Source organism: Epithele typhae, assembly GCF_022376455.1.
Source record: "Epithele typhae strain CBS 203.58 chromosome Unknown BXZ73scaffold_53, whole genome shotgun sequence".
NCBI classification, from domain to species: domain Eukaryota; kingdom Fungi; phylum Basidiomycota; class Agaricomycetes; order Polyporales; family Epitheliaceae; genus Epithele; species Epithele typhae.
In genome coordinates, this window is record NW_025954244.1 from 201,438 (window position 1) to 226,802 (window position 25,365).

At 61.4% G+C, this 25,365-nt stretch overlaps 6 protein-coding genes across 6 annotated transcripts; 1 reads left to right on the forward strand and 5 right to left on the reverse strand.

Moving 5' to 3' along the window:
• Positions 1 to 749: 749 nt before the first annotated feature.
• On the reverse strand, positions 750 to 2,938 carry BXZ73DRAFT_104606 (uncharacterized protein; the record flags this gene model as incomplete). Its single annotated transcript, XM_048015960.1, has 19 exons — positions 750 to 884; positions 981 to 1,161; positions 1,216 to 1,298; positions 1,357 to 1,384; positions 1,445 to 1,457; positions 1,514 to 1,560; positions 1,613 to 1,713; positions 1,766 to 1,808; positions 1,863 to 1,878; positions 2,009 to 2,033; positions 2,086 to 2,123; positions 2,179 to 2,204; positions 2,268 to 2,293; positions 2,345 to 2,362; positions 2,419 to 2,488; positions 2,547 to 2,588; positions 2,641 to 2,654; positions 2,717 to 2,795; positions 2,868 to 2,938. The coding sequence occupies 19 exons, from the start codon at positions 2,936 to 2,938 to the stop codon at positions 750 to 752; spliced, it is 1,056 nt and encodes a 351-aa protein (XP_047874596.1).
• A 3,787-nt stretch (positions 2,939 to 6,725) lies between these two features.
• Positions 6,726 to 9,253, forward strand: BXZ73DRAFT_104607 (alcohol oxidase-like protein; the record flags this gene model as incomplete). Its single annotated transcript, XM_048015961.1, has 16 exons — positions 6,726 to 6,765; positions 6,821 to 7,072; positions 7,125 to 7,228; positions 7,288 to 7,469; positions 7,529 to 7,543; positions 7,600 to 7,716; positions 7,772 to 7,784; positions 7,838 to 7,997; positions 8,062 to 8,151; positions 8,215 to 8,263; positions 8,316 to 8,477; positions 8,510 to 8,663; positions 8,723 to 8,823; positions 8,901 to 8,964; positions 9,033 to 9,152; positions 9,206 to 9,253. 16 exons carry the CDS (start codon positions 6,726 to 6,728, stop codon positions 9,251 to 9,253), a joined length of 1,671 nt encoding a protein of 556 aa, XP_047874597.1.
• Positions 9,254 to 10,418: 1,165 nt separating this feature from the next.
• On the reverse strand, positions 10,419 to 13,761 carry BXZ73DRAFT_91886 (uncharacterized protein; the record flags this gene model as incomplete). Its single annotated transcript, XM_048026149.1, has 9 exons — positions 10,419 to 10,887; positions 10,995 to 11,419; positions 11,534 to 11,747; positions 11,823 to 11,978; positions 12,034 to 12,731; positions 12,785 to 13,276; positions 13,378 to 13,436; positions 13,480 to 13,500; positions 13,749 to 13,761. 9 exons carry the CDS (start codon positions 13,759 to 13,761, stop codon positions 10,419 to 10,421), a joined length of 2,547 nt encoding a protein of 848 aa, XP_047874598.1.
• A 714-nt stretch (positions 13,762 to 14,475) lies between these two features.
• On the reverse strand, positions 14,476 to 16,460 carry BXZ73DRAFT_91887 (uncharacterized protein; the record flags this gene model as incomplete). Its single annotated transcript, XM_048026150.1, has 5 exons — positions 14,476 to 14,765; positions 14,828 to 15,566; positions 15,626 to 15,704; positions 15,788 to 15,870; positions 15,933 to 16,460. The coding sequence occupies 5 exons, from the start codon at positions 16,458 to 16,460 to the stop codon at positions 14,476 to 14,478; spliced, it is 1,719 nt and encodes a 572-aa protein (XP_047874599.1).
• Positions 16,461 to 16,867: 407 nt separating this feature from the next.
• BXZ73DRAFT_91888 (aconitate hydratase) lies at positions 16,868 to 19,529 on the reverse strand (the record flags this gene model as incomplete). Its single annotated transcript, XM_048026151.1, has 11 exons — positions 16,868 to 17,263; positions 17,305 to 17,636; positions 17,683 to 17,853; positions 17,883 to 18,000; positions 18,030 to 18,053; positions 18,080 to 18,489; positions 18,538 to 18,796; positions 18,860 to 19,027; positions 19,091 to 19,120; positions 19,191 to 19,299; positions 19,351 to 19,529. 11 exons carry the CDS (start codon positions 19,527 to 19,529, stop codon positions 16,868 to 16,870), a joined length of 2,196 nt encoding a protein of 731 aa, XP_047874600.1.
• Positions 19,530 to 20,290: 761 nt separating this feature from the next.
• BXZ73DRAFT_91889 (ras GEF) lies at positions 20,291 to 25,273 on the reverse strand (the record flags this gene model as incomplete). The annotated part of the gene is made up of 8 exons (XM_048026152.1): positions 20,291 to 20,377; positions 20,398 to 20,648; positions 20,718 to 21,039; positions 21,098 to 23,203; positions 23,254 to 24,680; positions 24,719 to 24,771; positions 24,850 to 25,003; positions 25,060 to 25,273. The coding sequence occupies 8 exons, from the start codon at positions 25,271 to 25,273 to the stop codon at positions 20,291 to 20,293; spliced, it is 4,614 nt and encodes a 1,537-aa protein (XP_047874601.1).
• Between the last annotated feature and the right edge of the window lie 92 nt (positions 25,274 to 25,365).

Here is a 25,365-nt window from a genome sequence, read left to right on the forward strand (position 1 = left end):
AGATAGCGACTATTATAACCTTTATTGGTTCTTGAAAATGGAATGTGCCCGGCGTTCACAGAGAAGGTGAGTAATCTCCTGTGCTTGAAGGTTATGGAGCTACAAGTGTGTACACTTTGCGGCGTGGCAGCGAACCCCGGTTCTTGGAGCAATCAGAGACGCCTGGAGGGAGCTGGCAGCATTGTGTTAGCCCCACTTGAACATCCAGCATCACATGCACAGCGGAGCAACAATAACGGCACCTTGAGGAAGTCGTGCTGCCGCGGTTCGTCGTGGTTCCTGGCAAGTTGCAGTGAGCGCCCGGAGCGCCCGTGTTCGATCGGAGTACTTGTCTGGATTTGATGGCCAGGCACCTGTGCTCAACCCCAAAGCTTTCTCAGGGAATTTTCACTATCGTACCCCAAGCCACCATCATGTCTATCTTCGCGCGCACTGTCCAAGAGAATACGGCTTCATTATCGAGCGACTCGTTGGCAGTGACTGGGCGGCCGCCTGACTGTTGTGTTTCGTTCAAAGAGCTAGGCCACTACTCATAGTCCATGGCATTCGTCTGAGCGGAGATCGGACTCTTTACCCAACATGGACGCTTCACGGCCCTGAGATATGCTCATATCCTCTTTTAGGTTGCTCAGCATAAGAGTAGTACGTGGTTCGAATTTAAGCTGCAGCCATGTAAGTGGGTTTTATGCAACGATGCTACAGGATCCCCTCAGTCCTGATGAGCCAAGATCTCGCCGCAAGTACTAGCACTACACGAGAATCGACGACGACGACGGGTCCTCCGACCGCTCATGTCGTCTCCGAAAGTCGTCCGTCTCGTGCAGCTCCAGAGTGGTCCCTGCGTCCGCGATGAGCTCCCCGCCGTCCACGTTGTCTATCGCGGGCTGCGAAGAATTTCTAATACACGTGCTCTGCACACCCACAGCGTGAGTGGCATATTACGCGACACGCTCCTACGGCGTCACCGCTCCGCGACTCACCGAGTGCAGCTCCGGGGTCTGCGCGACAGCAGTGATGCCCGCGTTGTGTGAAGCCTTGCGAGTCGGGTCCGAGTTTTCAGCGAGGACGGTCCCGGTCTGGAAGCGTAGCGTGCTGGTAGGGTTGCCGGCGTCGCAAGTGCAGCCCTCTATGCCCCGCCTTAAGCGCCTTCTCGAGTTGAGGCTTCGTCGAGCATCAACACCAGTGTCACAAAAACGGAGAAGGCGGGGTGCATACGCGACGAGGACCGAATTCGTGTATACTTGCTGGCTAACGAGGATAGTGGCCACGAAAATGATGCCGCGGGGGAACGCGGCGGTCTGTGGCAGAGAGAAGTGGTAAGCACGGCGAACCAAACGTGAGGTACAAAGGCCCGACCAGTGCGATCGATGCGAGGTTGAAGACGCTAGGATGGTGAGAAACCTTCGTTAGGAGCACATCTCAGATGATTTCCTTTGGATCGTACCAGTTCAATAGGCCTGTGCACACGATGTCAGCCTGAGGTGGAGTGGTGTACCACGAAGAAGGGGCTTACCAGAGCTGACGGTATATTTGATAAGCACGTCAAGCACTGTATCCGACCTGTGCAGGGTGGCGATTAACGTTCGTTCATAATTACGGGGCACATCCTCACCGCTTGCCACCTGTTCTGCTGGTATGGAAGACATAGATCAACACTGAAGTCAAGATTATGTCTCCTGCAAGTAGCAGCCCGGCCGCGGTTGCCGCAAGCCACTGCAGAACACATTAGAGGATGTATGAAGCTTAAACAGGAGTATGAGCGTACACTTCCTGAGCTCTCAGATTTGGATAGGTCGTTGATCTCGAAGCTGAACCAGACCGCGATGAGAGGAGGGTTTCGCGTGCTCAAGAATGAAACATACGCTTGGACTGCGACACCTGGAGATGGAGAGGTCAGAGTTGATCCTAGGAGACGGAGCAGTGTACTCGCCAATATAGAAACCTATAGGGGACATGGAGCGATTAGACTGGAGAGGTATCATTATGAAGAGACAAACTTGAAGCAGACCTATCGCCGTAACGACCATGGCCATCTGCAAATGTGGTTAGGATAAATCGTGGATAGGTCACAACCAAACAACCCACCGCTGTCGCTGCGAGGATGCGGAGCTTCGTTCCACTCACTGCGCACAAATGGTTATGAATGATGGTGGCGGTCATAGGAATTCGCGAGCATACATAGATAGGCGCGTTGTCCGAAAAAGCTGCGCGACGTCAATGAGTGATCACCCTCGGACATTCGGGCTGCACTTGGAAGAAATGCGCACCTTTCGGATACTAGAAGACTGATCGACTGCGCACGTATGAGCATGTCTGAGTTTCTTGGTGTCGTTACAGGACTTACCCCAACGATAGGGACGAGCTGGATGAGGACAAATGAGCTATGGTATACGTCCGTGTCCGGATGGCGGACCGCACCTTTGACGACCACACGGCGCCATGCTGGAGAATGTTGGGAGTGTTGAAGTTTTGGACGGAATAAAAATAGCTGAGATAGTGGGTGAGCGGCGTTTATCGAGGGTACGCAGCTCGCCATAAGGGCTTACCATGAATGGATCGTGAAGATGGTCGTGAGCGTCTGCAGTAGTCTGTCAAGAGGTGTTCAGTTATACATACTGAACTTGAGCCCAGTAAGCTTACACGCCGATTGCGACCTATCGTTGGAAGTGGTCAACATATGGCTTAAGATTAGACCGCCGAGAACAACGATGCGCACCCACGACTTTAGGTACACAGAGTCGGAGGGGTATCGTCGAAAGTAGGTGATTGTGTTTTGAAGGAGCATCCCTTCCAATCTAAGATTCCGAACGCGTCAACCTCATGCCTGCCAGGACTGGGGGGTCGAAGTCTGAAAGATGTGCCCTCACAATGTACCGACGAACGAGCCCACGAGCCATGCCCCAAAGTCGTTCCTACTGGACGGCGGCAAGTCGGCCATGGTGGGAGGTGGTGATGACGGTCGAAGTGGGCTGGCGAGGGGCGTAATGGGCGACGGCGGGGGCGTGCACGTGTAGGGCCAAGGCTGGGGCTAAAGAGGCTGGGGAGCAAGAGCCGAGGGCAGGCAAGGGGTCGAGGGATCTACATAAGTGAGCCCTGAGCCTGTGGGTCGACAGAGCCACGAAACCAAACTGGCAGTGCGCACGCCTTGCCGAGGTCTTGCCGGGGACGCTGGGGAGACAAACTTGGTTCACGGTGGGAGGTTTGATACTTTCCTCGATCTCTTCGGGTGCAAAGTTCCAACGGTGATGGGATGTTCGTTTGCAAGACCGTACGCACAGCGCAGCAGAACGCGCTTTGACCTTGCATCGCCCGCTGGCCGTGGTTGTGCACGCCCGGACGTGCCGCGGGCCCCAGCCCGGCGACGACAGACGGATTTCCTGTTCTGTACCCTTCATCGATGGTTCGACGCCTGGGTCCGAGATCTCTCCTTCGAGGTCAAGGTTGTGCTGGGCATTCGCTGCTGTCAGTACCTGGGAGGTGGCGGTTCGAGAGCGCCATCCATAAATAGAGACCGTGTGAATGCCCGGGCGCCTACTCCGTGTCTCAGCCGAGGCGATCAACACACCGGGTGGGAGACCAACCTCTGGTGTCTCGGATCGATCTGAACGAGGTCAGACTCGTCCACCATCGCTGTATCACGCGCGAAGGTTCTGTCAGAGCACGGGGAGGGAGTGCGGGCGGAGAACGGTAGAGAACGTCCTCGCAGGACGCCGAGACACGACCCTGACAAACACTCCAGGTTTCCCTCGACTTCTTTACCTTCTTGCCTGCCACAATTTGGGTCTCCTTCTCCGCTTCCAAGGCTTGGGATGATAAGCAGACTCATCTCGACAGGTGTGAATTCGAACGTACAGACTTGAAGTGCACTCTCGGCTCGTGCGTCGACCGATCTCGTTCAACAGCCAAGGAAATCGAGCCGCCTGTTTGCAATCCCATCCTCAGGTGCGATATTCCGCATACACCACCCTCGCTCTCACCCGTGGCACCCCGTGTCCTCCAACGGCATTTCCCCTTCCTCACCCGGCTCTCCAGAATGTCAGCTGCCCAAACTTATGATGTGATCATCGCTGGAGGTGTGACCAATTATTTATGCCGCCCTCACTCCCGTCAGTGACACATCCATCGTATGCAGAACTGCAGGATGCGTCTTCGCCGGCCGTTTGGCGGATGCAGACCCATCTTTGGTCATCCTTGTGGTCGACGCGGGTCTGCCCATTCGCAACGACGTTCTTCATCTCCAGCCGTGCGGATACTTGCACCATCTCCGCCCGGAAAGCACGACCGTCAGGTCCCACACCAGCGCGAAGGGTGACGCCTTGCGCGGTCGTCAGATGGTCTTCTCGTGCGGATAGTGCTGTGCGCCGGCGGCGGGTCAAGCGTCAACTGTACGTCCAAGTTTCGAGCCATGATCATCAGGCTGGCCTATCGGGCGAGCCGCTGCCGCAGACGACGAATGGGCGGAAGTGCATTCCAACAGCCGCTTGATCACCGCAAAGCTCCTTCCTTTTCCCCCGGAAGGTAAGGATATTTCCTGGCGCCTTGGGCTCGTGACAGCGCCGTCTGTGCGAGTGCGAGTCGTACGAGATGATCGAAACTGGCAAAGAGACTCACGGATACTCTGGACCGCTGAAGGTTTCTTCCGGGGGATCCTATACCGAGGTCGGAAAGTAGGAATCCGACAAGACGCGGGGGTCGACTGACTCCGACGTCACCGGGCTCTGTGAACGCTACCTTGAAGCACGGGGTGAATCAATGGATTCTCCCCCGGGGCAGAGATGGCAGGAGTCAGTACCCGTGCAGCCAGTCCCGTTCTCTGGGCTCGGTCGACGACCTTGTCCACACGTCTACAGATGGATCAGCACCAACAAAGGAAAGCGTTCGGACATCCCTCACCACTCCATCGAAGCGGTAGGTATTCTGAAGGCTTCCCGCAGTACGCTGCAACGCTAAGACGATTTACATAACGTCATCGGGGAGGAAGCGGCAGCGATTGGAACCAGGCAATCCGTTCGTCTGAGAGAGAGAAGAGCAAGTCAGAAGGCGCCGAGCAGCGTGGATTAGCTGATGTGAGTAGTACGGATTGTTACAGCGAGACGCCAGGAGATTCAAAAGATAACGGTTTACATCCAGCACGAGACTACCGACAGACCCAGATGGACAGAACCAAACCGCCCAAAGCAGAAGAAACCCATACTACTGCCACGGACTTCCGCATCCAGACCCTTCCGGCGCTGTCGAGGTATTGTTGGTTAGGCTGGATTCACCATCCTCCTCCACCTCCACCCTACCTCTGCCCCGTTCGCTACGACCCTAGTACTATACCCAGCTTGCCCATGAACAGAACGGTCATGTTCCACCCCGACGATCGAGCGCCCGATATCCAGGTTCCTGCTGTTCTGCAGCATGTCGAACGGCGTGATCGGCAGCTGCGGCTGCCCACCTGCCCGCCCGCTGCGAGTGCACCCCGAAGTCGGCCAGGGCCGGGTTCGCCATGTCGGGGAAGCGTCGAGGCCGCGTGGATCTGCGTGGATGTGCGCATGCGTGCTGTCCGCCCAAGCCGAACTGGGAGGGGTCCGCGCGCAAGGGCCCGCGACCGGCCCGCACTGAAGAACGTGAAGTCGAAGGCGTTGGCCCCCGAGCCGGCCCCCGCGGCGTCCCTTGGCGGCAACAAGGCCTCGAGGGATATACTCAAGTAAGCTGGGTGGACCCTAGGCTTGCGGGCTGATACTTGAGCCGTGACGGAAGTACACTCGCAGTACGCACAGGAGACGACACGAATCTACGACACACAGGTGCACGGAGGGCGTGTCGAGACCTCCCCGGGGACGCCGAAAGCCGTGGAGACAAGTTGTCAACGGTGATGGGATGTCGAGAGAGCGCTTGTGGCGGAGATTCGTTTTGGTCTCGCCCGCCGGCTGCGCATATTCGGATGTGCCGTGGGCCTTCAAGGGCAGACCACCGGAGAGCTCTGGTTGTTTGCCCTCCACCGGTTCTTCGCCGTCTCCTCTCCTTCTAGGCCAACGTTGTGCTGGGCGTGCACTACCGTCAGCACTTCAGTAGTCGCGGTTGAGCAGCACTCATTTTGAATAGTAGCGCCAGTGTCAATCATGCCCCGGGGGCGCCTGCACCACGGCAGCCGACGTCCCTGAATTCATCCACACGAGGCCAGACTTCTCGACCAAACGCGCGACGGTAGGTCTTGGCGTCTGTCACTCTTTATCACTCTTTAGAGCATGGGGAGAGTGTGCAGCGGAGAATAGGTAAAGACACAACCTTGCGGTCTCTTTACTATGTCAGTAAGTACTGCATGCGTTTGACGACCGGAGTCTAGGCGGCTTATGATTCATGAATCTCTCTCTTCCTCTCCTTCAGATTACTGAATCTAGCTCTTTCCGCCATGGCGACTCCGTCGTGACTTCGCTCATCCACCCTGACACCCTGCCACGAAACCCACCATGCACCCGCCGCGTGACTGCCACGACTTGGGCCTCCTCCCCCGTTTCCAAGGCTTCCGTCGCAGATCGGCAGACTCTCTTCGACAGATCTGGATTCGAACATACATCACTCCCGACGACCTGTAGGTCGACCGATCTCGTTCAAGGAGATTGAGCCGCCCATTTGTAATCCCATCCTCAGGTGCATTCCGCATATAAACCCCTCCTTCTCGCCCGTGGTGCCCCGTATCCTCCATCGGCCTTTCCCCTTCCTCACCCCAGCTCTCGAAAATGCCAGCCCCCCAAACTTACGACGTGATCATCGCTGGAGGTATGACTACGCGTTTCTACCTCCCTCACTCCCGTCACTAACGCATCCTCCACAGGCGGAACTGCTGGATGCATCGTCGCCGGTCGTTTGGCAGATGCAGACCCGTCTTTGACCATCCTAGTGGTTGAGGCAGGTCCCCCCACTCGCAATGACGTTCTCCACCTCCAACCGTGCAGATACTTGCACCACCTCCGCCCGGAGAGCACGACCGTCAGGTTCCACACCAGTGCAAAAAGCGACGCCTTGGGTGGTCGCGAGATGGTCTTCCCGTGCGGACAGTGCATCGGCGGCGGCTCAAGCGTCAACTGTACGTCCAGGTTCCGCGTCATGAGCCGCGGCCTGACCTATTGGGTATACAGTCGCGATGTACACTCGTGCTGCTGCTGCAGATTACGACGAGTGGGCCAAAGTACATGGCAACAGCGGCTGGAGCGCCGCAGAGCTTCTTCCCTTTCTCCGGAAGGTAAGGATATCTCTTGGCGCCTTGAGCTCGTGACTGCATTGACGCGCTTTTTCTGCAAGTGCGAGTCATACGAGCTCGAAGCAGGCAAAGAGACCCATGGGTACTCCGGGCCGCTGAAGGTTTCTTCCGGAGGGTTCTATACCGAGGTCGGGAAGGAGTTCCTCGACGTCGCTGCGGAATACGACAAGACGCGCGGGCGACTGACGACGTCAACGGGCTCTATGAATGCGACAAGTACGGGGTGAGTGGTTCAGCCAGATAAGACGTTTAGCTTTCTCAACGAATTCTCCCCTGGCACAGAGATGGCAGAAGTCAGTACTCCAAGCAACCGGTCCCGTTCTCTGAGCTCGTCCTGATCCACCCGTTTGCAGATGGATCAGCGCCGAAACTGGAAAGCGCTCTGACATCCCTCACCACTACATCTACAACGCGGAGCATCCCAACATCACCTTGCTCGATGGATTCCACGTCAAGCGCGTAATTTTCGAGTACGCCATTCGCTTCTCGTCCTGCCCACGACGCCGTGTTAATAAGTCACTCCAGGGGGACCAAAGCAGTCGGCATTGAATATGTCCCAACAAACGATTCCGCGCCGACGTTCCCTTTGAGGTCACTACCGCCCGTGCGAAGCGTCTCGTGGTCGTCTCAGCAGGCGCTTTCGGATCTCCTGGGATTCTCGAGCGGTCGGGCGTCGGCCAGAAGGCTGTCCTCGACCGAGTTGGCGTTGCGCAGGTGGTCGATCTCCCGGGGTTGGGGGAGCAGTACCAAGGTCTGTCGCTGGCCCTCGCGCGCCAGGGTCTACGGGATCATGAGCACTGATAGACTGCACACAGATCACCAGGTCATTTTCGTACCGTACGTCGCGGCCCCGGAGATCCACACCCTTGACGGGGTTGTGACTGGGGACAAACTGGAGAACGACAGTGAGCATCTGCGCGATGCACATTCTATCACTTGGGCTGGCACTGACGGGCTTCTGCGGCCAGAGTGGAACAAGGAATGGGAAGAACATGGCACTGGGCTCATCGCGCACAAGTGAGCTCTGTCAGGGCACAGCACATGCGGCTTTGCTCACGATTTTGCACAGTGGCATCGACTCGGGAGTAAAGTTGCGGCCGACGGAGAAGGATCTGGCTGCAATTGGCCCCGCCTTCCGCGAGCGTTGGGAAAGCTACTACGCCGCCTCCCCCGGGAAGCCGGTCATCTGGTTCGGTAATGCTGCGCTGCAAGTCCACTCCACCTACGAGCTGTGTATCGTGCCACTCATCTACTCCGCTGCAGATACCTGGGCGACATGAGCAAGTACAAAGGCGGCAAGAACTTCTGCATCGTGTGGTACCTCCAGCACCCCGTCTCCCTCGGCAGGCTGCACATCACCTCCGCGTCCGACCCCAGCGCCCCGCTGGACTTCTACGGCGGCTTCCTCGACGAGTGCGTACTTCACATTCCTCATGCGCTGTGCTCGAACACCACCGTTGACCGCCGCCCCGACAGCCCCGCGGACGTCGCGCTCCACACGTGGGCTACAAGCTCTCACGCGAGTTCGCGCGCCGGATGCCGTCCTACCGCGGCGAGCTCGTCGGCGCGCACCCCACGTTCGTGCCCAGCGCCGCAGTGCGCGCGCAGGCCACGACGGCCCGGTCCCGATCGACGCCCCAGACTTGACGTACAGCGCGGATGACGACGAGGCGGTGGAGGACTGGGTGCGCGCGACGGTGATGTCCGCTTGGCACTCGGTGCGTGCGCCGGTTTTTCTGTCGTGATGTCGGGCGCGCGCTGACTTCGCTGCGACTGGGGCTGGCAGATGGGGACGTGCGCGATGAAGCCGCGCGGAAAGGGGGGTCGTGGACTCGCGGTGAATGTGTACGGGACGGAGGGGCTGAAGGTGGTGGACATGTCGATCTGCCCGAGCAACGTCGCCGCGGTGGGTATTTTGTGGCTTCCCGCAGTACGCTGAGACGCTGAGACGCTTTACAGAACACTTACTCGACTGCAATCGTCATCGGGAGAAAGCGGCGGCGATGATCGCGGAGGAGCTGGGGATTCCGTTCGTCTGAAGGAGAGAAGAGCCAGGGGCCGAAAGTCACGATACCTAGGCAAGACCAAGTGAGCAGCAAAGAAACATGTATGAATGAACAACGTATTACGGATATGTGGTGGACCTGTGATCGGTATTGTTTTTGCTTTCCCGGCACTTCTAATGGCACTCCACTTGATTCAAGTCTCCTGTAGTGCCTTTGTTTGGCGTGTATTCCCACTTTTCCTTCGCCGATCGCGAAGCCCCACGCGCGATCGGGCTTTGCTTGCACACGGAAAAGCAGATGATACGTTCTGTCATCGTGAATTCTTTCTGCGTCATGTGGTGGTGTATTTCTGTCCGGATCTAGACCAGGCTGTAGAGTCCAGTGTACGAATCTTCAAAGCCTCCGCGCTGAAGCTGCGTCGCCGCGACAGTACTGCTCGCCCTAGGCCTCAACATCCAGCACTTCGGCACCTGCAACACGATCGGGTTCAGGGTCGTGCACGGTGTGCTCGCACTCATGGCCCTCGCGTGCGGTGGCTCACGTTGGGCGCGTGGCACTGACGCCCGCCGCGGTGCCTCCATCGCGACCCGTTCATGGACACGCGCGCGGGTGCGGTGGCGGAAAGGACCCGCAATTCACGGCTGTAGAGGAGTGGTTGCGGACCGCGAGGTGCGCGGGCGCAAGCTCGAGCGTACACGAGCGGGCCTGGCGCAGATTCCCCCTCACTGCGTTGCGCCCGCGACGTGTGTGCATGCAGCTCGTCTATTTGCATTCGCTCATTGGAGCATGATGGAAAGGGTGCCGCGCGAAGCGCGGCAACGCTTTTTGTATGGTTAGCGAAAGCAAGTGATGTTGCATTGGACAGATCACGACTGAGAAGGACAGCCGGCCGAACAGAACCAAACTACACCATGGAAGAAATTCACTACTGAGAAAGCAACGAGCAGCAAACGGGACATGCATTGATTAGCCGATGTGAGTAGTTTGTGATGTTACACCGAGACACCGGGCGCTCCAAAAGAGAATCGCTTACATCCGACACGAGACATCCGAGAGTTCGCGAGCGAGACAGACAGCTAGACGGACCGAACGAAACCATGCAAAGCAGAAGGACCCCAACGCAGATCACACACCGCCACTCCCATCCAGCCTCCGCCCCGCGTCCACTACGACCCCACGCCCCGCTCGCCCATGAACGGGACGTTCACGTTCCACCCCGACGCGCCCATGAGCGCCGTCCAGTCGATCTCTGGGTTCCCGCTGTGCTGCAGCATGTCGAACGGCATGATCGGCAGCTGCGGCTGCCCGCCCGCGCGCTGCGAGCGCAGCCCGAAGTCGGCCGGGGCCGGGTTCGCCATGAAGGAGCCGTAGGGGAACGCCCCGGGCGGCGGCGGCGGCGGCTGCGCCGAGGACGCGTGGATGTGCAGGCCCGGCGGGGAGAACGCGAGCGGGAAGACGGACGCGGGCCCCGGCCGCGCACGGACGCCGCCGCGGGCAGTGGGGGCCGGCGCGGGGTGGACGCGGGGGCGTTGGAGGAGGAGGGGGCGAAGGCGGGCGCGGGGGTCTGTCCGCCCAGACCGAACTGGGAGGGGTCGGCGGGGAGGGGCCCGTGGCCGGTGCTGGGGCCAGCGCGGGCTTGGGTTTGGGTTGGGCTTGAGCTTGGTCGCCGAAGAACGTGAAGTCGAGGGCGGCCCCTGCAGATTGGCCCCCGAGCCATGCCCCGCGGCATCCCCGGTGGCGACGCGCTGTCGGGGCGGGGCGCGCTGTCGCCGAAGCGGGCGTCCCAGCGACCGCGCTTGCGGAGCGCGGCGAGGATCGTGAGCGCGCGGTCGGCGATGCCGATCTCGCCCTGCATGACGAACCCGACGTTCGCGGCGCGGGAGTCCTCGAGGTGCTTGATCGCGCGGTCGATGAGCGCGAGGTACTCGCGGCCGTGCTCGAGCGGCGGGTTCTGCGCGAGCGCGACGGCCAGCGCGACCGCGGCGTCGAAGGCGAAGTAGGTGTAGTAGAAGAGGGTGTGCACCGGGGACGGCTCGGGCTCGCGCAGCGCGGCGGCTTCGTCGGCGGCGTCGCAGATGAAGCGGACCTGCGCTATCGCGAGCTCGATGCAGCGCTGGTTCGAGGGGTTGACTGCCGCGGGCTTGTTCGATGCAGACGGGGAGGCGGACTTGGACGAGGATGTTGTTGAGGCTTGCGGAGAGGCCGAGCGAGACTTCGAACGGGAAGTAGAGGCGCCAGACGTGGGATCGGAATCAGAGCCGGAGAGATTGAGAGAGGACACGGGGAGGAGGGAATATGGGCGATGGAGGCTGAGGAGACCGGCGTGGTAGTATATGCCACACAAGTGTCGTTGCAATGTCAGTATGCGCTGTTGGGTCGTAGGATTGGGATTCAAGGGCTCAGGATTGCGGAAGTTGATAGATGGATGCATTTTGGAGAGCCAATGGTCATATTGCGCTTCGAGATCCTCCACGGCTGAGTACGGCGTTGCCTGACTACCAATACACTGTTCACCATCCGGTCATGAAGGCGTCCAAAGGAATGAAAAAAATAAAGGGCGCGCCTGGCACGTTTTCTCCAATAACTCCATCAGTATGATGAAGGACTGCTGATAGTGCACGTGCGGGTTCTCCGACCCGTCTCCGTTGTGTGTGCCAGGAAGCAACTTGACGTCAAAGGAGTCGGCGATGAGCATGCGAGGCCGCCCGAGTACAAGTGAGTATATCCTACGAGGCGAAAAAGTGAATATAAGCTATGGACGATGAGCAGCCTGTCTCGTACCTATCGGAGGATGCCAGATACCACCAGCTCAGCGAGCGTAGCTCCCGCTCCACCTTGTCCATGGCTTCCCACTTGTGCCATCCTGGATCGCGGTGAAGTCCGACGGCCTGGGCCATACGAATCGTCATGCCTATAAGCTTCCAGGCGTCGCTGACGCGGCCGTGATCTGTCAGATAGCAGCAGTAGCAAGCAGCGGCGATGCAGCTAAGGGTCACGCCATGGGACATGCTCTGCTTCGTCGCCCACGCGTATGTCGGGGAGGAGAGCGCGACGTCTTCGATCAAACGGCGGGCGTCCATGGCTCGCCAGAAGTACGTCTCCGCGGTAGGGCCGAGCAACCGGCGGGGGGCGAGCGTGATGACGCTGTAGAGGAGCAGCAGCCAGTGCGGGTTGATCTCGCGCGTACAAGCGGGGCAGCCACCGGCGGCGTGGCAGGCGGGGCCGACGCAGCGCAGGTCGAGGTGGGCCCACATTTGCTGGCATGCGCTGCGGAACCACTGTTCGGGGATGCCGAGGACGAAATTGCGCTCGGCGAAAAAACCGTCGATGAGAGTCTCGAGGGAGGAGCGGGAGGGCAGGCCGGCGATGAGTCGGCGGATGGGTTCTGACATGGAAGATTCGCCTGGCTGGATGGGATTGCTCAGAGGGGCCGAGCCTGCACCGGCGTGCGGAAAGCGGATTCGGTTGACGTTGCCCAGCTGCAGGAGAAGGTTAGCATAAGAAGCTAAACGCTCCAGAGGCAGACGTGGACCTTGTGGATCGCACAGACGATCGTGCCAGTGCCGATGTACTCGTCCGAGGGAGCGAGGGTGAGACGAGCCATCTCGACGGCGGCGAGCTGTACGTCGGACTCGCACGGGCCGCCGTCTTCGGTGGAGTCACCGGGAGGGTCGGATGATTGCAAATAAAACAAATCAGGATCCTCTGCGGAGGGTTCGGGCGGGGCTTCCTCGTCGGGAGTGTCGACTGTGCGCCATTCTGGGGGCACCATGGTATCGCCGTCGAGAGACCAGGTCAGGCGATCAGAGTGCTGGCCAGAGATGAGTTTGTTCTGGCGGGTGATTGTCTCCTCGAGGAGGGTGATGCGAGCGGTGAGGGCGGCGATAGTGCTCTGGGCGGGCGAGGTTGGGGCGCCGTCAGGGGGCCGCTGGGGGGCGGGGCGCTGGACGAGAGGCTCCCAGCGACATAGGTGGGGGATGCCGCGGGAGACGCAGAGACTGCAGGGAATCTGGCGATCGCATTTCTGGACGAGGAAAGGAAGTCGGGGTCAGCAAAGAGAAGGAGGGATACAGGGGCTAATGGGGTCGGATATAGCGCATTGGGCGAATGAATACGAGGGCTAACCTGGCGGCGTCGCGTGCACTCGACACAGCTGAGCCGTTGGCGACGGCGGGTCTGCTTCACTCTTCCCCCGCCGGGGTTGTGGGGGATATGTCCGTGGAGGACATGGGGGAGGAGGATGGCGAGCTGGACAGGGTCAGCGCATCACGCTAGTTTCAAACTGAGCCCTCCCGCCCACTCGGCGCCTGACGTAGCTCCGTTGGCGCCTGAGCCTCTCTCCCGGCTGGGGGCGTCTGCCGGCCGCACATCTCGACTAACCACAGCGGGCTCCCGCCCCGTCCGCGTCCTGGTTCTCGTCTCGCACACAACACGGGGACTTTCCTTATCCGGAACCCGGTGTGTCGGATGACCAGATGAGCCGGCGATGATGTCACTCCTGCGCCCCATCCCCTTCGCTCTCCAGACTCCATCTCCCCTCTCGACTCAACGCCCACCACACGCACGCCCATGGACACCAGTCAGTCCTTCCTGATCCCTCGCTCAACGCACGGTCCTTCACCGCCGTCCCGTCGTGCGCGACCCCCTGTTCCAGCCGAATACAAGTTCCCCGGCCAACGCCCCCCTGCCCTCCCGCCCTCGCCCTCGCGCGAGAACCCCGGCCAGGCAAGTCTTCCCCGTTGTCCCAGCGCCCGCTCGCCCTCATCCCACTTACCACCCACGCTACAGGTTTTCCCCAGTCCGACCCCGAAGGTGCGCCTCCCCGTTAAGATCGTGCAGCTGGACTGACCGTGTCCCGCGTCTCTCATCCCCAACCCGGACGGCCGTTCAGCGGCCCCCACCGGAAGCGTCCCGGCACTGGGGGCGGGGGGGAGGCTCGAGCGTGACCAGCACTCTCGCGAAGACGGGCATGTCCCGCGACGAAGAGGAACCGGGGGTGGTGGACCAGAAGGCTGGGACGCTATTCAAGGACTGAGAGCGTCGGGGAATGCAGCTGGGACGGTCGGCGAACGTCCGTCCCGCGTGGACTTGTACAACATCGAAACACATCCAATCAAGTACAGTACAATGTTTGCGTCTGCGGGGGTACCATAGCTCTCCTGCGGTCCTGATTTCCCCGGGGCACCCGACACCTCCACACGCACCCCAGACCCCGCCTATCGCTCACTCGCTCGCGGCTATGACCGCGCCCGCCCTCGCCCAGCGGTTCCACGGCTCGAGCCCCGGGACGAACCTGGCCCGCACGGCGGCGAACACGAGCCGCTCGAGCCCGTCGAGCGCGTGCACCAAGAGCACCGCGAGCGCGTTCCCGACCACCGAGTTCTCCCGACCGTCGAGCGCGTGCCTCGACGGCACCGCGCGGGTGCTCGATGGCCCGCCGCGCACGAAGGCGGCTGGGAGGAGCGCCGTGCGGAGCCTCTGCGTCGAGGAGAGGGCCTCCGGGCCGCGCTTTTCTGGGTGCGTCTGCGCTCCGTGGGTGGGCTTCTCTGCGGGCGAAGAAGACGGAGGGAGAGACGGGGGCCGGCGAAGACCCGCAGGAACAGCGCCTCGCCGTCGCCTTCGCCGGCCGACGCGACGCGGAAGAGGTCTTCGAGTCGCCCTATGCGCAGCGCGTGTTCCGCCGACGGCGCCGCGAGCAGCGTGGTGAAGAACCGGGGCGCGCCGTAGTGCACGACGAGCTCCACCGAGCCGTCCTCGGCGTCGACTGCGGGGTCGTCGCGTTCGGAGGGGGCGTGTTTGGCCCGTGAACGGGGGGCGAAGGAGAGCGCGGGCACGGACGGGTCGGCGGAGACGAGCGCGACGCGGACCCCCAGCTCCGCGCTGCGGCGTGCCAGGAAACGCGACGTGACGCCGCGCGCGTACGCCTCCAGCGCGCCCTCGGGCTGCCAGCCCACACCGCCGTGCGGGGTCGGGGTCGGGGTCGTCGTGGTGCTTGTACACGTCTCGGTGGCGGCCGACCCCCACCCAGGAACGGCGGGCAGCGGGTCCGGGCGGGGGAAGACGTCGAGGTGCTTGCGGTAGTGGAGAACCCAGGCGTGGTAGAGGATGCGCGCGAAGGAGAGGAAGAGCGCGAACGGGTGGGCCGCGAGCGCGGCGAGCAGGTGCGCGGGCGTGAGCGGGACCGCGCGCCGTGCGATCTGCGTCGCGGTCAGCTTCAGCGGGCCGAGCGCGGCAGCCGGGTGTGAAGGCGGTGGACTAGGCTCGTCTTCAGATGAAGCTTGGGAGCTCGCGTGGGCGTGGAGGTGTATGCGGATCTTGGGCGGGGCGGGGTCGTGTCGAGCTTGGGCGAGCCGGGGGGAGGCGGCGCGGTTACCGCGACGGTGTAGTGCCCAAGGCGGTCGTTGAAGGGTGAGACGTGGAAGTCGCGGGCGAACGTCCACTGATGGTCGTAGCTGTCCGCAGAGACCGCGCGAGCATGAGAACACGGCGATCCTTCGCGCGAGGGAAGGTGGGAAGGGGGTGGAGGATGACACACCCAGGCGGACGCACGCTCGCGTCGTCCTCGCGCTCCCCCGTCCGCAGAACGTGCACATGCTTCTCCCCAAAAGTGTTATGAATCTGCACCGACCCACCGCGAGCCAGAGTCAGCCTTCCCCCGTGCCGACAAAACAGTGACGCACCTCAAGCACGACCCACGCCAGCTCTTCCTCCTCCCCCTCCTCCCGTCGTCCATAACAGTAGTGCACTGTGAGCGGGTTGATCCCCTCGTAGCCCAGGTAGCTCGGCATCGTCAGCATCCACACCCTCCCCAGCCGCGCCGCGTCCTGCCCGTCCCGCCCCAGCACCTCCCCCAGCTTCGCCTTCACGCTCTTCGTCCCCGAGTCGCCGTCGGGGAGGAGGTACGCCGCAGGCCGCAGGCCGGCGACGCGCCACGCGGTGCCCCCGTACCCAAACAGCCAGCCGCGTGCGAGGTCGAGGTCCCGCGCGGGCGACTCGAGCGCGTCGAGCGAGAGGAGGAGCGCGAGCGTCGGGTACGCGAACGCGTGCTTCGAGGGCGTGGGCAGCAGGCGTGCGTGCGCGACGGTGTTCTCGAGGATGTATGCGGCGCGGGGCGCGCGGGGAGGGGTGGACATACGGGTGAGGAGGGCGAGGGCAAGGGCGAGGGCGGCGGCGAGGAGAACGGCAGACGCAGCGAGGAGGATGGTCATGGAAGGTGGGCAAGTGTGGGTGTATGCGCGTCCCTGGCCGATGGGTACGGACTTTGGGCGAGACTGCTGCAGGGTTCTGACGGCCTCGCAAAGGAGACGAACAGAGATTCTGGCTGGAAATGGCAACCGTGCGCACTGCGCAGAGATCACAGCGCCGACTTGGACGTTGCTCGTGGCAGATCCGACGGTGTGCGTCCGAAGCAGGCCGATTCATTACATGCAATAAAACATTACGACAAATAGACGTGAATATCATCCTACAGCGAGAACACGACAGGTAAGCTACGGCGCCGGGAGATCGTCCGCAACGTCTCCGCCCTCTCCCAGGACAACCAAAGACCCGAACGGCAACCAAACCAATCAGTTGCTGGCCTTCGCCTTCGCCGCCATCTGCACGGACATTGTCGTCAGCAATCCGCGCGACTGTCAGGGTGCTTCGCAACACATACCAGGTTGAGCGCAGAGCCCGCCTTGAACCACTCGATCTGGCCCTCGTTGAACGAGTGCGCGAGGGAAATCTCATCCTTCGAGCCGTCCGCGTGCTTGAGCACGAGCGTCAAGTTCTTGCCCGGTGCGAACGACTCAAGGCCGAGGATGTCGACCTTGTCCGACGGCTGCACCTTGTCGTAGTCCTCAGGGTTCGCGAACGTGAGCGCAAGCATGCCCTGCTTTTTCAGGTTCGTCTCGTGGATACGGGCGAACGAGCGGGTGATGATCGCAAGACCGCCGAGGAAGCGTGGCTCCAGCGCAGCGTGCTCACGCGACGAACCCTCGCCGTAGTTGTGGTCACCGATGACCACCCACTTGATGCCATTGTCGCGGTAGTATGCAGCAGTCGCGGGACAGCGCCGTACTCCCCGGTGATCTGGTTCTTAACCTTGTTCGCCTCGCCGTTCTCCTTGTTGATGGCGCCGATGAGGCAGTTTTGCGAGATGTTCTCAAGGTGACCACGGTACTTGAGCCAGGGACCGCCCGCAGAGATGTGGTCCGTCGTGCACTTGCCGTCAACCTTGATGAGAACCGGGAGGTCGGAGGGCGTCTTGCCGTCCCAAGGCGCGAAGGGCTTGAGCAACTGCAGACGCTCGGACTTCGGGTTCACGGCGACCTGGACAGAGGCACGGTCGGCGGGAGGGGGCTGGAAGGTGTTCTCACCGGGGTCGTAGCCACGGGAGGAAGCTCATAGCCGAGGGGTCCGAGAACTTGAAGGTCTCGCCCTTCGTACCCGTGAGCGAGTCGGTCAGGGGGTTGAAGCGGAGGTCACCCGCGAACGCCATCGCGGTGACGACATCGGGGGAGGCGACGAACGCGTGAGTGGCTGGGTTCGCGTCGTTACGACCGGTGAAGTTACGGTTGTAGGAGGTGATGATGGAGTTGACCTCGCCTTCTTCACGTCCTGACGATCCCATTGGCCAATGCAGGGACCACACGCGTTCGCAAGGACGATACCGCCAGCGTTCTCGAAGGTCTCGATGACACCGTCGCGAGCGATGGTGGCGCGAACCTGCTCCGAACCGGGGGTGACGGTGAATTTGCTCTTGGTCTGAAGACCGTGGATGCTGCCTCCTCGACGATGGACGCAGAGCGGGTCATGTCCTCGTACGACGAGTTCGTGCACGAACCGATGAGGGCACCTTAAGCTCAGAGGGCCAGCCGTTCTTCTCGACCTCCTTCGCGAACTGGGAGATAGGGGTGGCCAGATCGGGGGTGAAGGGGCCGTTGATGTGGGGCTCGAGCTCAGACAGGTTGATCTCGATGGTCTGGTCGTACTCTGCGTCCTTGTCGGCCTTGAGGTTGTGCGCGAAGCGCTGGGCGTAGTCGGCAATGTCGGCACGATTGGTCGCCTTGAGGTAGTCGGCCATACGGTGATTGAAAGGGAACAGGGAGGTGGTCGCACCAATCTCCGCACCCATGTTGCAGATGGTGGCCATACCCGTGCAGGAGAGGGATTCAACACCGGGACCAGTGTACTCAACGATGGCGCCGGTACCACCCTTGACGGTGAGGATGCCGGCGACCTTGAGGATGACATCTGCAGGATAGTGTCAGGGAGCCCACACCATCGAAATGCAGGGCACACGCACCCTTGGGGTAGTCCAGCCGCCAATCTTGCCGGTGAGGTTGACCTGAATGGCCTTGGGGCACTTAAGCTCCCAAGGGATACCGGCCATAACGTCGACCGCGTCAGCACCTCCAACACCGCACGCGACCATGCCGAGACCGCCAGCGTTGGGTGTGTGCGAGTCGGTACCAATCATGAGACCACCAGGGAACGCGTAGTTCTCGAGGATGATCTGGTGAATGATACCAGAGCCGGGCTTCCAGAAGCCAAGGCCATACTGGGAGGAGCAGCGTCGTCAGTCTTACGCGGGACGCTCGAGTAAAGACCGAGGGTAGTTCACCTTGGCGGTCGCGGTGGCCAAAAAGTCGTAGACCTCACGGTTGATATCAATGGCGCGCGCCAAATCCTTGACACCGCCGACCTGGGCTTCGATAAGGTGGTCACAGTGGACGGTGGAGGGAACGGCGGTGGTGTCCATGCCAGCCGACATGAACTGGAGGATGGCCATCTGGTGAACAAGTTATGACGTCAAATTGAATTCACGTGTGATAACGAGTCGAAAAGTGCGAACCTGGGCGGTAGCGTCCTGGCAAGCAACGCGCTGTGGAAGGAAGCAAAATGGTTTCGTGATGTTTAGACGGAGAGCGCGGGGAGGGAAGCGTAGAACGCACGTCGGGGCGAAGCTTGAGGTAGGACACACCGCGCTGGATGTCCTGGTGGTGGGGGTCATCAAGATGTCCGTACACAATCTTTTCGGAGAGGGTGAGTGGCCGCTGAAGCCTGGGAGAGGGTCAGTCAAGCGCATACGATAGGCAGGGAGAGAGAACAGACCTCTCGCGAACGATAGCGAGGTTGTCCTCGATGCGCTGGTAGTTGATGTACGAGTTGGGCTCGAGGCGGGACATGGGGACCTTGGTCGCGCCAATGGGCTCGGCGGCGGTGGCCATGCCGGCGGCCAGCCGCTGGAGGGGCCTGAGGGCGGCCCTGGAGGAGGAGGCGACGTTGAACATGGCGAGGGTGGAGGAGGAAGAGAGAGAGCAAGGCGGAGAGCGCGCGGGCGACAAGAGGGATCACGACGTGGGCGGCTCTTCCCTTGACGAATTTATCCCCCTGATTGGCCTTTGCCGCCGTCGGACGCCCTCCCGATCCTCCCCGGCCCTACTCGGCCTCTCCGGCTCTCGGTTCCCGCCCGCGAGCGTCGCGTATGCGCATTGCAGAGGGCTCGTGTCTGCTGCCCGGAGCCTCGCCCTGCAGGTGCCCTCTGCGCGAATTCCTGCCCCAGTCCGAGTCGCGATTCGGCGCGGTCAGCCAATCAGCGGCGGCCAGCGCGGGGGCAAAACCAGGAAACACATGTCCCCCTGCAAATAGCATCTCCCGCCGGTACCACTTTCGGTGGTCAATATGTCGCGCCCGCGATTCGCCCGCGACCTCGTCGGCTTTCCGCAAAACGCCCGCGCGGTATCGCCGACGCCCATTATGGGACCTGCCCCGCCGCCGCTTAGCTCCGCATGTTTTCCGCCGCCACCAACCAAAATGACTGTGGGAAAGCATTGTGCCGTTTCGTACACGGCGCCGTCTATATTCTGAGTTTGGACGGATAGTAACATATACGTAGTCGTTGCGCGCAAAACACCGCAGGGCCTCGAGAACAGCACGAACGAAAACAAGAGAGCAGAACAGAACAGAGACCACTACATGTCGCATATCATAACGCACATACTGCACTCGCTGTGCACGTGCAGTCCGTGTGGTGGATAACCCAGTGTCGACCTCACCGCTTGTCGCTGAACAGCGTGAGCGCGCGCTCGAGCGTGTCCCCATCGAGTCCCCGCAGCTTCAGGCACTTCTGGTAGATCCGCTTGTCGAGGGATACTGCACCTTCGCCGCGAGATGCTGGCCGGCAACCAGCGACTTCACCACACCGGAAATCAGCCGCTGCTTGTGCACGCTGATCAACGGCTCGAGCTGCATCGACGCCGGCAGCGGTGCCAGCGTCGAGAACACCTCTGGGTGCGCCAGCGCCTCGAACGTGTTCGTCTCTGGATCGATCCCCACCGGCTCGTGCGGCGCCGTGGGGTCGATCAGGTCCGGAAGGCTGCTGTGATGGTGCAGCTGCGCGAGGTAGACGCCTGTGTGGAGGGAAACGCGATCACGGGTCAGCGACGCGCACAAACGCGAGACAAAGATGTTGGGCGCACCGAAGAAGGGAATGCACGCCGGGTCCGTCGGCGGCTTGCTGTCGCTCGCGGCGCGGGAACGCGACGTCGCAGGAGTGCCGTCAGACGATTTCACAGGGCCGTCCTGCGCGCCGGTGCGCGCCTCGACGAGGGAGTCGAGCATCTGCCGGATATGCTTGAAGTCGCCCGCGCTCGTCGTCCAGTCCGTCAGGTCGCGGAGCACGCGTGCCTCCCAGTTCGAGATCCGCGTGTACGTCTGCCGCCGCGCCTTCGCGACCCAATCGCTCCGGAGCCCGGCGATGATCGCTACGAGCGCGAAGTGGTTCTTCATAAGGTACGCTTTCTATTGGCCGAGGACGGTCAGCATCAGTGACGAGTCTGAACGCGCGGACGAAACGCACCCATGCGATCCTGATGAACTTGTTGATCACGACTGAGCGCTCGCTTGGGTGGGTGAGCACGATCTCGGAGAGCACAAAGTTCGCGAGCAGGTTGAACCGCCCACGGACCGCGGTCAACGCGCTCGTTTTGAGCCCGCCACGCCCCTCCGCCTTGAGACGTGCACGCTCCCGCAGGAAATGGGACCAGTCGAGGACGTTCGCGTCGTGGCCCGCAGCCGCGGACGGCGTGATGAACTCTTCGAAGTCGATCCCGAGGAACAGTTCGCGGTCTATCATGGACAGGTGCTGTATGATCACCTCTGCCTTATGGTTCAGTACGAACGAACGATGGCGTCGGAGGAACAGTTGCTGGGGGACAGCTGGTGGCGGCGGCGGGAGACCTGCGGAGGGTTGGGGAGTGTTGTCGTTATGCGGGGATCCGCCCGACGTTGACGGGCGTGATGGAACGCGGCTCTGCAAAATCTCGAGCGGGACCGCATCCTCGACGAGCGGACGCGCCTCCGTGAGCGGCGTGAGCGCCTCTCCGTCCGAATGCGCGTCGCCGTGTGGAGCGTTCACCTGGAGCATGCTGAGCGATATTTGCCGCGGGGACGTTGCAGAAGTCGACGGCATCTCCGACGCCGAAGGATCCCGTGAGCTTGACGCGATCGAGCTCCGCCGCGAGCCGTTCTGAGGAGACAGCATGCCCAACGAGTCTCCGGAGAACCGCCGGCGCTCGACCTGGCCGTAGTCCTCGTCCGAACCCGATGCGTCCGAGTCGCGCGTAAGCCGTCCGCCCTGTCGACGGTGGATGGACTGGATCCATTGGTCGACCTTGCTTTGCTTTTCCCGGACCTTGTCCTGATTGATTTGGCCCTCGAGTCGGCGCAGGGCTGCTTCTGCGTCTCCGGAGTCCTCGTCGTCGCTGAGCTGGTCGAGAATCGCCTCGATGTGCCACGCCTCAATAGGTCCGTTTACCGCCGCGCCGTCTTCGTCGTCCTGTTCGGCGTCGGATGAGGTCACTGACGAGCCCTGGGAGGCCACCGACGCGCGCGAACGGATGCCCATCGAGGAGACCGTCGACATCGACTGGCGTACGAACTCGAAGTCGCGTCGTGTGGGGAGCTTCCGCGTAGGCTTGCGGAGACCGAGTCCTGGAGGAGGCGACACTTCCAGGTTCTCGTCTGAGGATAAGTCGGACAGGTCCACGTCGTCGATGGAGACAACATCGATGTCCTGTGGGTGCTTGGTGGGCATAGGATCCTGGGCACCGGGGCTCCGGAGAGAAGCGGTATCGTCGGGGAGAGAAGCACTTCCACTCGAACCATAGGACGACATCGAATCGCGTGCCTCGGAGATCTCATAGGAAGGGGGGGCACTGGATGGTTCTTCGGGTTCCTCCGCTTCCACGATGCTAGTCTGAGCCACATCAGGTAGAGGGACTCTGAGCATGCTTGCCGGTGACTGCGGTGATTGGGGCAGGGGAGCGTGTTGGACAACAGGCGAGATGACGGCCCCCGCGGACAGATCGAGCGCAGACATGCCGCTCTCGACCATCCGCAAATACTGCTCAACCCCACCCTTGACCATGAGCAAGTCTCCGGTCTCGTTGGCCTCGACGTCAAATGCGGACACATCCACACCGAGCGCGATCGGTGGCTGTGCTGCGCCGCGGTTGTTGAGGACGCGCTTCCATCTCCCCAGTCGGCCGATGGTGTTGACGAACACGCGGGAGATGCTGCTGTGCGGGAATGGCGAGACCGGAGTCGCGTTCGAGGACGAGGGAGCGCCTGGGTTCTGCTTCCCGTACTGCAGCACGGCCATGTGCAGCGGCTGGCGCATCATCACCAGGTCAAGCGCGTTCGTCCCCATAGACGAGGAGGGATCGGACGAATGTCCGGAGGGTATGGCGTCGTCAAAGTCGAAGTCGATGTCTTGGTCTTCAGGGTCATTAAACGAGCGCGACTGTGAGTCGGCTGAAGGGCGAGAAGGACCCTCAGTGAACGCAGCCAGCCGGGGCTCCATCGACTTGCCGCGTTCCACTGACTTGCGCGAGACACGGGTGAGTTTGCGTATATGCGCATCCCGGCAGTCGATGACGACCTTGCGGAGTTGCCGCACGATTTTCTGCCACGGGCGTCAGAGTGGCCCACGATCGGGGTGTAGAGACGACCCACCAATGCGTCACGATGTTTTTGCATGATCGGATCCCGCCGCAGGGAGTTGAGCCAGTCCGCGAAGAGAAGACGCAGCTCGCGGTTGGGGACGAAGTCGACCTCGAAGAACGTCAAGAGCCAGTACCGGATGGCCGTGAACGTCCGCACGCGCACGATCTTCCGCACCATCTCGTCCCGGCTCGTCATAGTTTCGCCGAGCGCCCAGTGGAAGCGGCAGATGAGGAGGTGCCCGAGGTCGACCGCGGACACGTACGTGCGGTACGTGAGGAAGAAAATAAGTAGTTCGTCATAGTCGAGCTCGCTCGTGAGCTGCGCGATCCACCGCTCGATGGTAGCCGCTACCAGCATCTTCTTGCTCTCCCTAGGCGCCGCCGAGGAGGCGGAATCCACAGAGACAAGGGTGCTTGAGCGACCCATTCTACGGCGGGAGTCGCCTGACTGCGAGGCCGATAGGTCGGTGCCGTTCGCGCCAAACTCCTCATACGAGTCTTGCTCGCAGTCAACTTCGGCCCAAATGACGAACCGGGGGTCATCACGAGGCGCGACGCTTTCCTCCGCGCGGAGCGAGAGACGGATGGTGGGCTCTTGAGGAGACAGCATGATCTTATCCAGAGTCGGCAGCCCTCGATAGGTCTGGAGGACGTCGAACAGGCCAGTGGAATATCGCGAGTGGAGAGTGGTGGAGGCGAGCTTTACGGGAACGGGGTCGGAGACTTCTTGGATCGAGGGTATGGGAGAGACAGAAGGCACCGGAGGCGTGGCAGAACCAGCCGGTGGAGGAGTTGACGTGCGGGAATCTTCGTCGGACGCACCGGTGAGCGAAAGCTTGGACATGCGAGACATGCGCGGAAAGTATTCCGCCCGGGCGGTCAACCCAGACTCGAACGACTGCATCTCGCGCAGCGCGGGCTGGGTGATGAGGTGCGTGGGGGAACGCCAGGCGGGAGACTCGAAGGAAACCCCGGGGCCAAAGGGATGCGCGATCTCGCCAGATCGTGAGTGTGTATGCGAGGGACTCGACACTACGGGATGGTAGCGGAATGGCACAGAGGAGGTGCTAGAGCCAAGCGGTGATGACGGCGTAGTGGACCATCCCATGACCTCGGTGAAGAAGTCGCTGCCGCTGTTGTTGCTTCCGTACGCCGTCCGAGATCCTTCAGGGGGGGACTGGGTGGGAGGAGCGGAAAAGGCATCGGCGCTGGACACGCTGTGGGCATGAGGCCGCCCAGAAGGTGGCGGGGTAGGTTGAGAGGACGCGCCGTCCGCGCTCGAAAGCCCGTTGGGAATGGAGCGCGTCTTGCGCAGGCGCCGGGACGTAGGCGGAGAACGCGTGACGTCGGGGGCCGGCTGCGGGGAGACGACGGGGTGCTTGAAGCCGGGGAGGAAGGAGTGGACAGACATGCGGGAACGACGCTTGGTGTGCGGGGCTGGTTGTTGTCGTGAGGTGCAAGGGCGGTCGAAGAACGGTCTCCAGCGTCCTGGCCAGCCGCGCCCGGTGCAGACATCATCTCACGTAGCCTGAGCGCATACACACAGGCAAAAGGCGCATATAAGGGGTTCTGGGAGTAGCAAAGACATGAAAAGGAGACAACGTACCCGACACGATACATCTGCCTTCCGTGCTGGTTGACGAACGCGGTGATGGCGTAGGGGGAGCGGACGTCCCTGCCAACACCTAAATACTGGTCATATCTCCGCTTAAGTTCGCGTGCGGCGGCACCGCTGGATGTTTCGACGAAAGACCCGTCGGCTGGGAGAGGTCGGGATGAGAACGAGAAGAGGGCGCAAAGGAGACAAGACACTTACGCGGAACAGAGATATCGGCACTCGCGATCTCGGGTGGAAGTGGCTCAAAGGCGGGCACGTCCGCGGCGTCGGCGCCATCAGTGGTGACGAAGATGAGCTGGGGGTTGGACGCGGAGAGATTGGGACGGGGTAAAGGCGGAGAAGTGGAGGTCGGGGGAGGACTGAGATCCCCTCTGGGATTGTCGTAAATTTCGTGAGGGGGCGTGGTAGGCATTGTCGGCATCTTGGTGGAGAAGAGAGAACTGAGAGACTAGGGCGACATGACCTTGAGGGACGGGGGTTGCATGGGAATTACAAGGGGAAGAA